An 18853-nucleotide genomic window follows, 5' to 3' on the forward strand; every position below is an offset into this window, starting at 1 on the left:
TGTTTTGACTAAAAACAAAATAGTATATTAATATTTTTGTCGTGCATCACTCTTTGCGGAGTTCCTCTGTTTTTTAAGTAAAATCAAAACACTGGCACATGTTTCACAATTTTTAATCAGAAAATTTAGTACACCTTCCACACCGCCAGCAAATATTCAGAGAGTTTAAATATCTGGTGTTTTTATTTATTTGCAATGGACAGAATTAAGGAAATAAGAACCAGAGTTGAACTAAAAGAACATGGTCTTGAAAATGTAAACAACATGATTTTGAAGTTTTTCTTTTAGCAGAACGATTTACGTATGTCAATTTCTGGTTGCTGTGGTTGAAATTGTTTGTCTAGGTTTTTTTCGGAGTATTAAATCTAAAGATTGTCATAGCTTCACCGTTGTCATGCCTTTTTGGTGCCAGGCAGGTAGTTTGTGTCAACATGCATATAAAACAATTGAAGAACCATCTACCCTTTTCTCACGATGTTAGCTCAGTCTATTACCTTTTTAACCAAATTACCCAAGCATGCTCTTCACAGTATAACTTTTTACCTGATCATAGATTAGTTTAGTTTAAACATATTTATTTTACAACGATTGTGAAACAAGTTATTACAACATTATATTAATCACTCTCGTTGGCACGAGATTACGCGAGAGTGTGGTCTTGTGTTGTGGGGGAACCCGGAGGAAACCCACTTATCCACTTGGTGACCACAAACCAAACTCACATGCGCACAAGCCGGGAATCGAACCCGGGTCGCCTAGGTGAGAAGCGAGTGCGCTAACCACTGCGCTAACCGGACAACCATAGATTGATGCAGATTAACTTTGATTGCTTTCAATTGATAAAGTAACTTATTCAGAAACTGTTAAATATTAAACATCTCCGTCCTAATTCAGTAACACTTACAAGTTATATAAAATGTATTGTAGGTTCACAGTACTGACTTTCCAGGATCATATGATGGTTATGATGATGCTTGGAATAAAGAGAAATTTGAAAAGGTATTCTGACATATAATTAGTGAGTTATAACAAAGGTTTACAATCACTGTTTGTTTTTTAAAGTAGTTTATTATTTGGTAAAATTGTCATAACCAAAAACTACATTAATATCTAACAATGATATTTTTATTTGCACAAATCTTAATCCTCTTGCTTTAAAAGTTTTGGAATTAATATAAGAGCACTTTACGAAGAAAAACATTTTTCTTTTTAAACACACCTTAAAATGAGATTTCATCAAGATTAGTAACATAAAATTGTTATTTACTGATATTTTTCATAATACATTATTTTAGATATTATATATAAATCAATATCATACATATGTATTCTGTGGTTCAGAATTTCCGCATCGAGGTTGGACGTTTGGCAGCTGATGAACTGGAATTTGACATGATAGGGATTGATGCAGCCATTGCTAATGCCTTCCGCAGAATACTTTTGTCAGAGGTATAAAAGTTCTAGATGAAACAGTAAACTATTTGTATGTGTGCATTGCAATGATCTTGAATCTGTTTTGACTTATGTGATGGTAATGGTACTTATGCATTGATCTTGCAAAGTTAATGTGTCATTAATATTTATTTATTCTCTAGTATTTATTAGGTGGACCCACATCATTGACAAAAACGGCATTTCTTGTAAATTCATGTGGTAATACAATGTTTATACAAAACAAAAGTGTTTTTTATGGGGGTTCTATGGATTCACAGTAAGTTAGAAATGTGGGTCTCTTCCAGAAAAAATTGAGTCAGGGACTTTCTACGTCAGGAAAATCAGTGTTAACATACCTATGATTGCATCATGTAATGGGAAAATAAAATCTTCTTTTTAATTCATCTATATGCCTTTTAGGTTATGTTGTCACCTTTTTGTGGTCATGGTGCTAGAAAGCAAACTTTTTAGAGGAAAAAATGACATTGCAACTCGACCCGGTAGTTCGATTTGATTTAGATACTGACGAGCCCAACTGGGACCAAACAAATATCACATGTAAAGCCATGCTGCTCGTAGATTGTCCTAAGTTCTTTTGTTTTGGCTTGAATTAGATCATCGGGGTTTATGTTTTCACAGGTTCCGACAATGGCTATTGAAAAGGTTCATATTTTCAACAACACATCCATTATCCAAGACGAGGTACTAGCACATAGACTTGGTCTCATTCCCATCAAGGCAGATCCCAGGCTCTTCCAGTACAAACAGAACCGTAAGACCATTAATTCTCTTTATTCCATGTATGCATAACTGAGATTTAAGAACGGTTTAAATCAATGATAAAGACAATAAGGGATGCATCGCCTAAGCAGTTAGCCTCAAAGCGCTCCTTACTTATCCTATGCATCTCTTTTATTGCGGCCAGAATTAAGCTGCCTTATGGCGAGTGCACTTCAGCAACTCAGTGTTGCATATAAAACCTCTACTTTTAATGAACTGATAAAACCAAGGCATGGTTTAAACCTTCCCTATGTATGGAAGGCTCTTTTGCAGTCCTCATAGATTACACAGGGCCTCACAACTTGCTCCAGGTACTTATTTTGATTTTACAACAGTTACTTCTTTCCTACTTTTGATAGCTGATGCCGACCCAACAGAAGAAGACACAATCCAGTTTGAGCTGAAGGTGAAATGTACACGCAACCCAAAAACTGATGACCCAGACAACATGTATAAAGACCACAAAGGTTTCCTTAAATGATACATTCAAGTTAATACTATGATAGTATAATTTCATTTGTTGCAGATTGAGAATGAGTTACTGTATATAAATGAAAATTGCATCAGATTTGTAACAGAATTTTAGTGGTGTTTGGGTTTTTTGGTTACATAATTTTTAGATATTATTTTTTTGTGTAGATTGTGCTTCCCAAAAAACTAGGTTTGAGCCCCACCTGGGGTACTTTCTCATGACCCCTCAAAACAGAGACTAGAACTGGAATCTACCAAGGAAACAGACTTTAGCATGATTCAATAAGCTTTCACCACGGTCAAGTTTATAGAAATTAATATAATCTAAACCTGAAAAGAATCATTTGATTTTTTTTTTATACTTTTTAAAATTTAGTTCCATGCTTAAGATTTTTATGTAACATTATTTTAATGAAACATTGCTATTATAATAGGATATTGTATATGATGTTTACTTTCAGTCACAACAAGACATTTAAAGTGGGTACCCATTGGAAACCAGGCAAATATAGTGAGTTGAACACCAATTGTGGCATTTGTCTGGTGAAAGTGGGTATTGTTCGCCTTTGTGATTTAACTGTACCAGACTTTTTGCTCGGAGTATTTTGATAGAACCTACTAAAATGGGATAATTTAATGTACCTAAGAATGTACTTAAGAATAAGGTTGTTTTGGGAAGGTCAAGGTCAAGCTTGGTTGTTAAAAAAAATATTAAATAAGCTTATCTGCTTTTCAGACAAAAACATATATCAGGATATTGTGATAGCCTTTGTGTCATTGACAATGTCTTTGGGCAACAACTCAACAGTCAGGGTATCCAAATGAAAGTTGGTGCACACATGTTGGAAGAGATGATATCCACATGAATAGGCAAGGCACATAACTCTGGCTTTGATCATTATTCAGTTTTGCCCCTTGTTCAACTGAAATACAAAAGAACAGATGAGCATTTGCTCCGTATGGCTCATGTTTGAATTTGTATTACAGCGAATAATATTTTTCATGAAGTAAAATTCACAGCTGAGTCATGGTCACTTAAAATTGCTATTAAAACTTTGTGTCGCAGGGCTAAAAGAACATTTCACTGATCTGAGGACACTCTCTTTTTGTTTTCAAGCTGTAATGGTAAAGGATTTGAATGGTTAGCAAGAAGCAACCTTGAATTGTTCAAAGAAATGTTAATCAATGAACAAATAAGTGGTATCCATTCCATAATATATATCTTTTGTTTCAAGCCATATAAATTGCAGCTATGGGATTCATAAAACATCTATGCAATAATTAAATTCCTAGCTGAAGTCATTTTTCGACTTTTAATTACCTCAAAACAGTTTATTCATATCTTTTAATTTGACTTATAATGAAAATAATAGGAAAACAATGTATAAAGTAAGAGAATAACATAATATGTTTTATAAATACGGCTCAGAAGAATATTGAAGTTATTTTTCCAGTATCATTTCTTTTAGAATTCTTTACGTAAAACCATCATATATCTTGCATTTAATGTATCTTGTATTTCATGTATCTTCTATTCCATGTATCTTGTATTTCAGTTTAAAGAAGGAGACATAAGGCCGGTCCATGTCACTGAAGATGAACCCATATTGATCGCAAAACTGAGGCCTGGACAAGTACGCTCACTTTATGAGTTATGCATTATTTAGCTTGTCCATTTTTTTTTCAAAGACAAATAGTTGATTTAATGTCATATTTGTGCCTTGGTACCATTGTTAGCTTGTATCATTAACCATGGCCAAAAAAATAATCTTTAAAGATGTTCACATGAAACTATTTATTCGTATAACTCCAGATATGATGACGAACATGTTTTGTTTATCAAAGGGAAAGTAACTCTTGTTTAAAGCTGCACTCTCACAGAGTTACCATTTTTACAACTTTTTTATTTTTTGTCTTGGAAAGAGCACATTTTTGCGGAAATATCTGCAAACCAATGATATAAGATTACTGACAAAAAATGTTTTATGGCTTAAACCGTTAGCAACGGTTTAAGAAAAGTGCTTAAAACATAAATTTTTGAACTTAAATATAAAAATCTGCTATTTGATTTTTTGTCAGCAGTCTTATATCACTGGTTTCCATGGATTTTTGCAAAAAATTTGCTCGTTCCAAGACAAAAAAAAAAGTTTTCAAAACGGTAAATCTGTGAGAGTGCAGCTTTAAGACTGTTGGTGTAAGACGTGAAGTGATGTTTTGACTATGAGGCTAGGAATGGTCAACTGGTGTCAGTAAAACCTGATAATTAATCGTAATTATTAGTCTATCAGGCCAAAACAATAACACAGAATTATTATAAACTGCAGGCTTGGATATAATACAAAAGATAAAGGTACATTATTAAATGTACAACATAAGATGCACAATGTTAAATTCACAATGTTAAATGTTTCATCATGTTAAATGTACAATGTTAAAAGCACAATGTAAGATGTGCATCGTAACAGGCATAAGGTTCACCTATTTAAAACTGACATGGATTAATATATGTTTTATAACAAGCTTAGCTTAAATTCTCCCACAGGAGCTTGACCTGAAACTGTTCTGTGTGAAAGGAATTGGTCAAGATCACGCAAAGTTCTCACCAGTTGGTAAGTAACTGATGTCTTTTATTAAGGAATAATCTAATTCAGGTTTGAAGCTGCACTCTCATATATTGACTGTTTTGACAGCTGTTATCTATTTTTTGTCTCAGAGCCATTTTTGTATAAATGTGTGGAAACTTGGCTGACAAAATATCAGAAAGTAGTTTTCCATATATACTTTGGAAGATTGACGTTTTATGGCTTAAAGTGTTCATAACGCTTAAAAAAAATAGAAATTGTCTCTGAGTTATTCAAACAGATGAGATCTGTTCTATTGAGAGTTATCTTGCATAACCAAACAGGAGGCATTGATGCCAAAATCAGCTGATTCTGAAACAAAAAAGTCAAATCTGTGAGAGAATGCAGTTTTAAGATTGAACAGCCAATAAATTAGAACAATGTAATTGTTTAAAACTTGTTTATCATAGTAAATGCTTAGACTAACGTAGACAATTTGACATTTTATTAATTAAATGAGCATATTTTTTATAACTGTTAAACTGAATTCTGATTAAAGCTATCTATTTAACTGAAGATTTTAATATGGCTAGTAAATTTATTTGAATATATTATCATAACAAAACAAAATGAATAAAAAGATCATTATTTTATCATAAAAAGATCATTATTTTATCAAAATTATTAAAGTCTTATCTCCTAATGTGTAAACTTTTCAGAACTGGATGTAGTTATATGTTATTTATAGTATATTGCATAGAATTTCACACTGTTGATAAGAAATACATGTAATTCTTATGAATTTTATATGCGTAATGATCTCTTTTCGTACAGTATTGCACCTTATTATTAGAATTTCTGTAGCATTAATCTCAATGAACAATTCTTTGTTCTGAGAAATCAGGTATTTATAAATTGTTTGTCTAAATTGTGTGAAAGATTTATATTTAATATTTTTGTGTGAATTGAGCTCCATAGTCCCAATCCTGGCTTAATTTCCAGTTCATAAAACGCACTTTAAATGCTTTATCTGTTGTTGTTTTTCAGCTACTGCATCCTATCGCCTGCTACCTGAAATCACTCTGCTGAAACCAGTCACAGGGGAACTGGCTGTCAAACTACAGAAGTGTTTCTCCAGCGGGGTCATTGAGATTGATACAGTTGATGGTATATCATTTTGTGAAAGCTCTTTGGTATAGGATTAAACTTTGTCGGTGAAATATTGAATTACTGAATAACAAACAGAATACTCCTTCATAATATAAAAATCAATCAGTCATCAATGTAACTGCAAGTCGAATGAAAGAATTGCAGTAAATGACTTTAAAAACAATTTGGATTTTACATGGTTATCAAATGTGCGATGATATTACATTAAATCATCGGTGAAGTAGAATATGTGTCTGCCTCTCATCCAAGTTGTTGTGGGCACAAGCCCTACTCGTGTCACTTTCCCTTGACTGCTAAAAAGGACTACAGTACTGATTTCCAACTCGAAATTGACTCCAGTGAGATTTCTCAAAATTCAGCTTTAATATATAAGTATAATCTAACCTCAGGTGAGAAGAAGGCGAGGGTTGCCCATCCACGCAAGGACACCTGTAGTCGGGAGGTGATGCGACATGACGACCTGAAAGACTGTGTCAAGCTATGCCGTGTCAGAGACCACTTTATCTGTGAGTTTATAGTTAACTTAATGTTTGGCATAGCAACTTATTGATTTTGACATAATGTATTAAATGGTTTTGACTCATTTCACTGAATGGTTTCACACAAAAACACTTAATGGTTTTGATATAATTCCCAATTCTTTTGACATAGTTCTCCTACTGATTTTGACATCATTATCCTAATGGTATTTGACATACCGGTAATGGTTTTGACATAGTTTACGAAATGTTTTTGTTATTTCACTTATAGTTTTGACATGATTCATACCCGGTATGTTTTAAATGAGGGTTATCTTATTAATCAGCCTACAATAAAATAGTGTAAGATCAAGAATTTCAGTTAAACATTTAATTCATTTTCCAACTTAGAAATACTAAGAAATATGAATATTATATCTACTCAGAAATATTGATATTATATCTACTCTGACAAAAATATTAAATAAAAAAGTGATGTTTTATAAAATGGACCCTGTATATATTTGCCAAGTTCTATTATAACTCTCTGTCTCAGATATTTACTGAATCATTGCAAAAAAACAATGCCATGAAAGCACATATGATATTGTTAGAGGGTTTGAGTGGTAAAGGTGTTCACATCTGACCAGAAAGGTTGTGTATAAGATCCCATCAAGGGGTACTTGATCATGGCCTATCAAAAAGGACACAGTACTGGTTTCTGCCAGAAAAACGGACTCTTGAGTGATCAATATCAGTTTTCCGCTGTCTTTACAATCAAGATAGAATAAATTAATATAAACTTAACAGATGTTATAGCATAAGTCTCCATTTTGGAGGCTCTTGTTTAATTTATTCCATGTTTCATATTACAGTCAATGTTGAGTCGACTGGAATTCTGCCCCCTGAAGTATTGGTGTCACAGGCGATACAGGTGCTCATGACCAAGTGCCGGGATCTTTCTAGAGAATTGGACGAAACGGACAAGTAGCGGGCTGCAGTGTTGTTATTTTGTAATGATTATCATATATTAAATTGCAAAACACTGTTCAATGTGTCAATTTTGGATGATAATATGTCCTTCAGCTACCCTGTTTTGTGGCCTTTAGAATTGTTTGTGTCCCAGATTATCTAAAAGGTTCATTTACTATTTAAGTTAAAAAGGTCAAAGTAAAGATCAAGGTTACATTTTCTTTTTAGATCAATTTAAGCTATTTTATAAGCATATATGGTGTCATTTTAAAGAAAATAGTGAAGGTATTGTCATAGCCTTGGCATAGTTTGTCAGTGTCTTGCTATAACGTCAACCTTCGTTATTACTCAAAAATAGTTCAAGATATCCAATTGAAACTTGGTACACATGTTGCTAGAGACATTTACGTCAAGGTCCATAACTCCTATATAAATGATTGTCGAGTCATGCCTTTTGTTTGACTTGAACAATAACAACAAGCATTTGCTCTGTGATGCTCTTGTTAAGTTATTTGCTACAACATAAAATGACATGTATACAAGGGAACATTCAAGGTCTTAAATACATTTGGCCTGTTTTAACTCTGTGCCAAAGGTCAAATTAAGTGTCAAGGTCACATCTTCATAAGCAATCAAAATTATAAAGCCCTCCAGGGTAATTGACTGATTTGTGCATTTTGAAATAAATGATTTTGACCTTGTCAATGTGAAGGTCAAAGCAAAACCTATAGGGTAATTTAACTTTGAAATACAATGTACATGTTTCTAATCCGTTTTGACTGCACGACAGATTATAGTCAAGGTTACATCCATGTGGTCAAAGGTCATTATGAATATCAAGGTCACATCAATATGAGTATTTCAGATTATAAAGCCTATTTGATAGATCTGTGCAATTTCAAATAAGTATTTGACCTTCCAAGAGAAGTTCAAAATACACATGTAACACCCATACATACAAATGGTATTATAAATTTAGCAGCAAGATAATATATATATGGTCAAATTTATGTGGCAACTTTAATACAGAACTCCAAATGATGTGACCTATTTTAAATATTTAGCGTTTGTTTGTTTTTAAAAAGTAATGGACCTTTCCCATTGGGAAGGTCAATGTCACATTTACCGGTAATTTAATCGTGGCAAGGGATGTAACTCGAAAGGGTGTAAAACATTGATATTACGATTTTTCTCCCTTGCAGTTCCAGTGAAAATCCGCAATCCCGTGATCTACTCTTCACATCTTTGTTTATGTCTGTACGAGTGATAATGTTTTCTACGGGAGCCCCTTAGGTAATTTTGCTGATAAGCAAACCAGAAGCCGACATTTAAACCCAAGAAACATTAAGCATGCCATTTTATTGTTTATTTTCACTAATGCATCGTTGTACCTGCTACTCCCATCTTCCAAGCAAAACACGAAAACAGTTATGAAACCAAAGCCGCATTATTCAGATATGAGGCTTCTGCTAGCTATATTACAAATTTTGACAGTTAATTATTTTATTCAAAGATAGCATTCTGCAGATGTATATCGTGTCTTATGTAACCATTCCGGCTGGTTCACCTGGTACTGTGAACTATTTTGAACTTATTATATTAACATGTATACCAGAATTATTAAAAGACAAAAATGATGAAAATTCCATACAGTTACAAATTATCAGACATACGAGCACAGAATTCGATTCCTGTCTATGAAACAATCTTATTATGGCTGTTCAGAATCTTTAATTTGCAAATGGAATTACTGTTATCAAATTATCCGCAATGATACAAACACAAAATAACACTTGTAATTCGATGAAAACAGCACTTATCATTGTTGAAAAATAACTGTTTAGTTTTTAAATAAAAGAATATGCATATGGTTGCTATGGTAACATACGGTAAACTTCAACTGCCAGAAAAGTAACGAAAATGCTTTTGACGTAATATTTATTAGTAGGATCCAGACCTAACACCAGTATGTCTTTAAGTAAACACACACGCCAGCATATTTGCTTGGTATTGGATGCCGACTGGAATATAGATTCCCAAGGCACATTAATCACTGAAATGTCAAAATTATGTTAACTTTCTGACGTCCGTGACATGGTATTCAAAACTAGGAAATTGATTTCCCCTCCAATGAGCTGTATTTTTCATCTAAGGAACCAAAAACATCCTTATGTAATCAGATCCGGCAAAAAACAACGTTTGCGCAGAGTGGATTGGAAATGGCAACAAATAGCACTTTGCATGAAGTTTGACAGTCCGACATGTGTGGTTTTTAAAATTTTCAAAAAAGTTTTTCAAATTGTTTGCCTAATTTATCAAATTTGGGACTACGTGTATGCCGTAAGAAAATGTAATGCGCACATAAATCATGTTTTGTAACCAAGTTGGGTAAAAACGTGGACAAGAAAAGTATTTGCACAAGTTTTGTGAAAATATTCTGCTTAAAAACGAGGCCCCAAGTTAAATGACATTCAGGAACAACTGACATAAACTGTAAAGGTTGACCTTAAGTGTTGGGGAGTGATGAAGTAAGAGGTCAGAGGGAAGTGAATCTTGGACGCGACATTTCGTCTTCTTGTAACAAACAATTGCGCCATATACTTTCAAAATCCCTTCGCACATCACAGTAACAGCCCGAAAACGACCGACTGATCTTTATCTGTGTGATTGTACGCAGCATTCTATAATGATGAAACTCTAGGTGTGACCTTGAACTTTGAGGTAAGGTCGTGGGTCTTGCTCGTGACACATCGCCTTTTGTACCGAACCTACGTGTCAATTTATCTCAAAATCCCCATGTGTACGAATGTTACAGCACGGATACGGCTGCTATATCTATGTGCATGTATTCATTAATCCATACTGATTAAATTATAAGTGCGGCCTTGAACTTTGATGCAGGGTCGTCGGACTAGTATGCGACTCATCGTATTTATGTTCCGAATACATGTTTTAAAAAGTAATTCTAAAACCCCTCCTTGTTTGACAAAGTAACATCCCGGACACGACCAACCAGATATAAATATATGCATCATTCCATTATGATTAACTCTGAGTGTGACCTTGGACTTTTAAGAAAGGTCGTGGGTTTTGCCCTCGACACATCACCTTTATTTTACCGAAAGCACGTTTTTTTTTAAATTTCAAAATCCTTCCACGTTTGCCAAAGTAACAGACCGGACACGACCAACTACATACGTGCATAAATGCAGCTTCCGTTGATATAAACTCTTGAGTGTGGCCTTGAACATTTAGGTAGGGTCGTGAGTCTTGCTCTCGACACATCGCCTTTATGTACAGCACACATGTGCCAAAACTTTAACATCCCTCCTCGCATGGCAAAATTACAGCCAAGTTACGACCAACTACATGTGTGCATTTATGCAGCATTCCTTGTGAACTATCTCTAAGTTTGACCTTGATCTTTGAGGTAGGGTCGTGGATCTTGTACGCAACATCATTGCCTTTATTTACCGAGTACATTTGCCCATTTACTTTACAGTATCTCCTTACATGACAAAGTTACAGACCGGACACGGATACTCTATACATATATGCATATATGCAGCATCCCATAATTATTAAACTGAAAGTGTGACCTTGAACTTTGTTGGATCGTGGGCCAGCCTCATGAAACATCGTCTTTATGTGTAAAACACACGCGCCAATCAATTTCAAAATCCCTATGTGCACGGAAGTTACTGCCCGGACGCGGATACAATATATATGTGCATATATACAATAATCCATACTGAATAAATTACAAGTGTGATCTTGAACTTTGATGTAGGGTCGTCGATCTTGCACTTGCCACATCGCCTTTATGTTACACATGCATGTACCAAGTAATTTTAAAATATCTCCTCATATGACAAAGTCACAGCCCTGACACGACCAACCTCATGTACGTGCATATATGCAGCATTCCATTATGATTAACTCTGAGTATGACCTTGAACATTCAGGTAGGGTCGTGAGTCTTGCTCTCGAAACATCGCCTTTATGGCACATATGTGCCAATAACTTTAAAATCCCTCCTCGCATGGCAAAGTTACAGCCCATTTACGACCAACTACATAATTGTGTATTTATGCAACATTCCTTGTAAAAGTTCTCTAAATTTGACTTTGATCTTTGAAGTAGAGTAGTGGATCTTGCACGCAATATATATACCACCTTTATTTACAGAATGCATGTGACCATTTACTTAAAAGTATCTCCGTACATGCCAACGTTTCAGACCGAACACGGATATTCTATCCATGTGCATGACATGATGCAGCATTCTATAAATATTTAACTCTAAGTGTGACCTTGGACTTTGAAGTAGGGTCGTGGGTCTTAAGTTAATGTATCGAACACATTTGTGACAAGTAATTTTAAAATCAATCCCTCCTCACACAACAAACTTCGTACACGACCAACTATATGCAGCATTCCATTATGATTAAACTTAAGTGTGACCTTTGAGATAGGGTCGTGGATCATGCAGCTCCATATCACCTTCTTTTCCCAAACACATGTGCCAAATGTAGTTTAAACTCCTTCTGTGCATGACAAAGTTACAGCCCTAAATAATTATGTGTATAAATGCAGCATATTCCATTACTATAGAACTCTAATTGTGACCTTGAACATCGCCCACCTGAGTGAAAGATTTAAAACCATTATTTTATGAATTGGATGGGTTAACTGGTTCATGGCAGTGCAATAAGGGATCAAACTATGGTCGAGTATTGTCAAATGTTGTTGTGGTCAAGGTTATCCAAGCACAACATTGGTATATGTTTTAAAGACTGTTCACATGGTCGAAATTTCATTGCTGTAGCTTTAAAATAAGAAAGTAGGTCAAACGGTCACAGTACAGCTCATCCGAGGACAACATAAATAATATATGCTCTGAAAACTGCACACATGGTCTAAAATTCACTGCTGTAGCTGCAAAAATACGGAAGAAGGTCAAAAGGTCACAGTCAAGGTCACCGAAGCACGACATTGATATTTGTTTCCAAAACTGTACACCTTGTCCAATATATTGCGATATTGCGTTAGCTTCAAAAATAAGAAAGTACATGCATGTCAAAATGTCATAGTATAGGTAATCCGCGGACAACATTGATATTTGTTTTCAAAACTGTACACATTGTCCAAATTTCATTGCTGTAGCTTCAAAAATAAGAAAGAATGTCAAAAGGGGTGGGGCCAGCGTTGACCATAAGGGCATAATTTTAACAATCTTGGTACAGGCCGCATATAATGCTACGTAACGAATATCAAGGGTCTGGACCTAGCGGTTTCACACAACTAAAATATGTCCCTATATACGGCTATAGGCAACTTGTGAACCAGAGTAGGTGTCAGTTTTTGACCCCATGGGCTTTCTTTGAACAAACTTGGTAGACATTGTAACACACTAAATAACTAAGCTCTTGGCCTCATGGTTTTTGTAAATGAGTTTTTCCTTTCGGTTGTCATGACAACCAGAGTTGCATGGAATTCATTTCTTTAAACAATTTCGAAGGAGCATCCCAGTGAAGTTTCATCTGAATTGGCCAGGCTGTCTAGGAGGAGATGTCATTTGAAGCAATTGCTGATGGACGACGGACAGACGGACAAAGGACAGTGGGCGATGGGAAAAACTCACCTAAGCACTACGTGCTACAACAACAACAACAACAACAAAAACAAGCGTTCTTATAAACGTTTTAAGCTTGCACATAAATGCTCATCCTAATAGCTACTTGCTCAGGTGAGCTGAAAAACAAACAAGGGTTCTTATAAACGTTTCAAGCTTGCACATAAATGCTCATCCTGATAGCTACTTGCTCAGGTGAGCTGAAAAAAACAAGCGTTCTTATAAACGTTTTAAGCTTGCACATAAATGCTCATCCTGATAGCTACTTGCTCAGGTGAGCTGAAAAACAAACAAGGGTTCTTATAAACGTTTCAAGCTTGCACATAATTGTATTTAAATAAGTATTCATAATAACTAATTAATATTTGGACACTGATGATGATTATGAAAACATGTAAAATGGGTGTAGTTAATTTTTATGACTAACAAAGTGTCTGTAAAATTGTTTAAAACATTCAAAATGTATCCATGGTGTTCATTACCGTTACATCGCCTTGCCAGGAATCCTGACAGACTTATTTATCTACCATGTCTATCTCCCAGGACGGTAACTTGTTTTCAGCAATTTGAAACATTGCAATTTCGTATGATGAATGTTTGGGCCCATTGGCATTAATTTGTAGGTGAGGTATCAGGGTAGTTCGCCAATATAACTTCAGATTTTATTTTTAAAATGATATGTTGGTGTATCATGGTTTTTTCTTACAAGTTTGTAGGAACAAGAAATAAAAGGCAAAGGTAATGTAAGTTTAAATGTCGTTTCATCCACGATATTTGTTAGTTCTGATTAATTGAAATGTTCTGATTTTTTTTCCAAAGCTGCATGATCCCATATTAAAGCTGCACTCTCACAGATTGATCGCTTTGACAACTTTTTTTTTTTTTTTTTTTTGTTATCTTGGAATGAGCACATTTTTGCGTGAATGTCTGGAAACCAGTGATATTAGACTGCTGACAAAACATCAGATCGCAGTTTTTCATATTTACCATCGAAAATTAATGTATTATGGCTAAAAGCGTTACTTACGCTTTAAGAAAAAATCGGCAGTTTTCCATACAAATGGAGAACTGTTATATTGTGAGTTATCTTATATATGCCAAAATAAGCAAATTCTGCGACAAAAAAAATAAAATAAAAGTCGAAAGTTTCAATCTGTGAGAGTGTAGCTTAAATATGTATAAGATTACCTTTCGTTCTCTTATTTTTGGTAGAAAACCGGGTCCAAATGAAAATTTAACTGTCAAGAAGGCAAATGCATTAGCTCCTTAGTTCGTGCAAACTATTAACATGTACGAGTATATTTGCTCGTGATTTATCGCACGAGTGGTCCGTGCATAGAACTTGTGACGGGCACGTGCGATGATGGATGACTTAATGAGTGGCACGCTGCCATAGCAACCACAGGGGACCCAAACAATAAACCTCTCAAATGACAGGGAACCCAAATAATAAAGAGGCAGTCTTCTGTCACGGATATCAAAAAAAAATATTCACCTTTTAATTGCACTCGGATTAAGCAGGGTAAACACCACTGGCGGATCTAGGAGTATGCGCAACCGCCCCCTTATCCACCCTAAAATCGTCAAAGTTTACTTTTAAATGAAGTATAGGAGAAAAAAAATACGCCTAAAATGCACTATTTCGGACTACGTCTAGATATTGTTAAATTTTGCTTGATGGAGTAACACAAAGCCCCCCCCCCCAACACACACACGCTTTAATCCATATAAATTTCGGTTCTGAGAAATGGGTCAAGTCAAAAGGTTAAGCCCCTAAGTTATGCCCCCTCTAACGTCAAATCTTTGACCCGCCCCGCAACATCTTATTTTTATATCACCAACCTAATACATCCAATGCGGACATTGCATGTTTGGTTTCTATGTTCTGAGTCCTTAGACACGCCTCAGTAATTCCATTCAGCCCATTAGTCGGTTATTTTTACAGTCCAATTAAAACAAATGGATTCTAATTTTAAAATTAAGTGAAATCTAAGGTAGTTATTCAATAAAGCGCACTATCTTACTTAGGTAACGGCAAAGTGTACATTAGGATAATTTTATGATTGGAATTAGATTCGAATTTTAAATTAATATTGCAAGGTACATGGTTTTAATTATACTAATGACTACGGTGTCTTGGCGAGATTGAAATTTATTCTTTGAAACATTTTTTAGAATGGAGATGATACAAGTTCAGAAAGGCACTTCTGAGGACGAGGCACAGTCCTTTTATACGAGTACGTCTGGAAAATGACTTTCCCATCTTTGATGCGTTGAACCCGGAGCCCTACTCTTCCTCCCAACTCGTAATGGCGAACCGCCCGTTAGCGCCATCCTGCCTTGGGGTCTATGGATGCCCGCGGCGTTCCACGGGCGTCCAACCCCGACCGGCGGAGCTGCTGTCATTAGTCCCCGCGGGTAGCGCAACATTAAAGACTTGCCACCGGGGCTAGGTAAAAAAACACGATCAATTAGCACTTTGGAAGGATTCCTAGAAAATTCTGATTACATTATCAGTCGAGGAAAATCTGCTTCTCGTAAAAATCTGCTTTTTCGTGTGCACTTCCCCTTTTCTGTTTAATTTCTCAGTTCCAGTGTTTCCCGACGATCTTTGTTTCGGGGTAGGATCGAGGGAGGTCAGCGAGTAAAATGCAAAATATGCTATCAATGCCTAGAATGTTTAATTCTTGTGCTAAAATATAACGTAATAATCTATAATCGATCTGCGTACCGCAGTAAATCTTGATCTCTATTACCTTGAAATTGACACAATTGTCTGTCTGACAGTTTTGTGAGCCTCCCGGTCAGTGTCTGTTCCCTTATAAAACGGGGTCTTTGTGAATTGTTAAAATGGGATAGAATCCATGAACTCTCGACTATTTAATGATTTAAAAATAAAATAAAAAAATGTTACTTTTATTTTTATTATTATTATTTTTTTTTATTCACCTTTATAATTATTATTATTATTATTATTATTATTATTATTATTATTATTATTATTATTATTATTAATATTATTATTGTTATTGTTATTGTTGTTGTTATTGTCATCATCATCATCATCATCATCATCATCATCATCATCATCATTATTATTATTATTATTATTATTATTATTATTATTATTATTATTATTATTGTTGTTGTTGTTGTTGTTATTGTCATCATCATCATCATCATCATCATCATCATCATCATCATCATCATCATCATCATCATTCTTATTTTTATTTTTATTATCATCAATATAAATTTTATTTATTTTCAAATCTTGGTTCAGTATCAAATCAAGGCTGTTCGTGTACAAAGCCAAGAACTCAGCCATAAATTTCAGTCCAACTAAACAGCAATAATGATAAACAACAATTACAGCAATAACATATCAGAGCCATTTAGATTGCGAACGTTCTCTTACCCCCTGATAAGCCTCGTTGGGTAATGGGTTTGCTTGGAAAACGAAGATTGCCGCCGGTCACCGTGTACGATGCCATTATTTACGTTACCTTAAGAGATAAAAACGTGAGTCTGCGTTGCTAAAAATCTTGAAACAGAGTAAAAAGGGAAACAAAGATGATGATTAAATGGAATTTAATCTCCCTTTCAGCTTCGACTCATATTTCGAATATTTTATTTGTCACTGAACAAAGAGTTTTATTACCGCACATGCATACCTTTCTGACACCAACACTATTAAAATAAGTTGATTTTGCTCCCAGCCTTGAATGAACTTCACAAAACTTAGCTAAAAATGTTTGTAAATGGCCAAAGGCAACCACGGCTATTCGCAAACTATTCTGAAACTCTGAATTGTAATAAAACGAAATTTTCAATTACCGTACTGAGACCAACATCAAATTCTGCGCTATTCCTTATTATAAAAGCATTTGTTACAAAAAAATACCGTACTACAACATAATCGAGGCAAAGCGAAACCGAAAGTAGGTTCGAACATCTGCATGTCGAAGGAGGAGCTAATTTGTAAATGACATACGTGAAATAGTGGATAAAAATCCCATTTAGAGAACAAAATTGATTACGTAAATCTAAAATTGATAAGATATTACATATTTAAAGCATGCATGTGTTTATACGTGGTTAAACCGCTTTAAAACAAAATAAATATTGGGACTATTTTACCTCGATATCAAAAGGCGGTAAAGAGGCTTGTCAATATTCCGGAGGCGGTAACATCAGACGGTAAACCGATTGTATACACAGTAGTGATGAGATGGGATGTGCTTGTTTCGGATTTATTCGTGTAGTTTTACAGTTCATCAGATAATCTCGTAATGTGATTTAAACAGTTTAATTATTTTAATGTGACATGTGCGCAAAAATGGAGTTTATTCACAAATTTGCGATTTTAATTTTATTCGGTAGGTATTTTTTGCAATTTTTACAATACTTGGATATTTTGACAATCAATTTACTCGTGCAAAACGTAATGTACTGTCAAGTGACTATTTATTCATTCTATTTAAATTGTTATGATATTTCAGTGAAATAAAAGGATTAAATAGTTAGACCGTTGGAAAGTTGGCAATTTGGTAGCAGAAAATGTTATTATAAAATTAGTGATCAATTTCAAAAAGTATTTTTTAAGGCGACTGAAATTGCTTCATTTTCGCTAAAATGTGTTAATAACTCTATTGAGCTGTTAAAAGTTGAATGGGTTTAGGTTGCATTTACAGACATTCAGTTCAGACTATATGTTTGGCATGAGTTTTCTTTTCATGGAATTCAATGAAATAGCTAATTTTGAACAAAGTTTGAAAAAAATATCGCCAACATGAAATGTGTGGTGGAAGTCATTTTTTTGTTATCATAAATCATAATTAAAAGGTTTTCGACATTAATGATTTTTCAAGTAATGAAACACATTTTTTTGGTATTTTGTAATTGTCAAAATGTCACGAGTCACTATCTTGAGAGAGGGGGAGAACAATAAACAATTAAAATGACAGGTCAACCATAAATTATAAAATTGACAGTTACTAATTCATTTGCCATTTTTTTGTGTTTGAAATTAACTGCTTCAACACCTTGCATGTCCCCATGGGCAAAAAGTAAACATTATTTATTATCTACCCTTGTCATTTTCAATTACACGCTATACCCATATCATTAGACAGTGTAATAGATGTTACATAATAACTAGATGTCTAGAAAGATACCCTTTTCTTTGATATTTTCTTGCCCTACTGTGAAATTAATGACTATCTAATGATACTTCATTCTTCTGCAAACTTGTGAACCTTTTAAAATATCGTTCCTATCTGCCATCTTACGTTACTCACTCAGATATTGGAAGAAAGTGCAAGTTTAACTACCGTTTGGCTGAGAAATGTTTACCGCTATTTTTGAGGCAT

General features: G+C 34.6%; 2 protein-coding genes across 2 annotated transcripts in view; both read left to right on the forward strand.

The window, feature by feature from the left end:
- The first annotated feature begins 66 nt into the window (after positions 1-66).
- Positions 67-7922, forward strand: LOC128207924 (DNA-directed RNA polymerases I and III subunit RPAC1-like). Its single transcript, XM_052911118.1, has 11 exons — positions 67-255; positions 928-999; positions 1342-1449; positions 2074-2206; positions 2574-2681; positions 3147-3196; positions 4242-4319; positions 5228-5294; positions 6294-6413; positions 6806-6922; positions 7750-7922. Exons 1-11 carry the CDS (start codon positions 196-198, stop codon positions 7863-7865), a joined length of 1029 nt encoding a protein of 342 aa, XP_052767078.1. The 5' UTR covers positions 67-195; the 3' UTR covers positions 7866-7922.
- Positions 7923-17721: 9799 nt separating this feature from the next.
- The window catches only part of LOC128207922 (inactive tyrosine-protein kinase 7-like), a 97307-nt gene continuing 96175 nt past the window's right edge, over positions 17722-18853 (forward strand). Inside the window, exon 1 of the mRNA XM_052911115.1 lies at positions 17722-17860. Coding sequence (XP_052767075.1) covers positions 17809-17860 — 52 coding nt within the window. The 5' untranslated portion in view covers positions 17722-17808. The remainder of the gene's footprint in view (positions 17861-18853) is intronic.

Source organism: Mya arenaria, chromosome 11, assembly GCF_026914265.1.
Source record: "Mya arenaria isolate MELC-2E11 chromosome 11, ASM2691426v1".
Lineage (NCBI taxonomy): Eukaryota > Metazoa > Mollusca > Bivalvia > Myida > Myidae > Mya > Mya arenaria.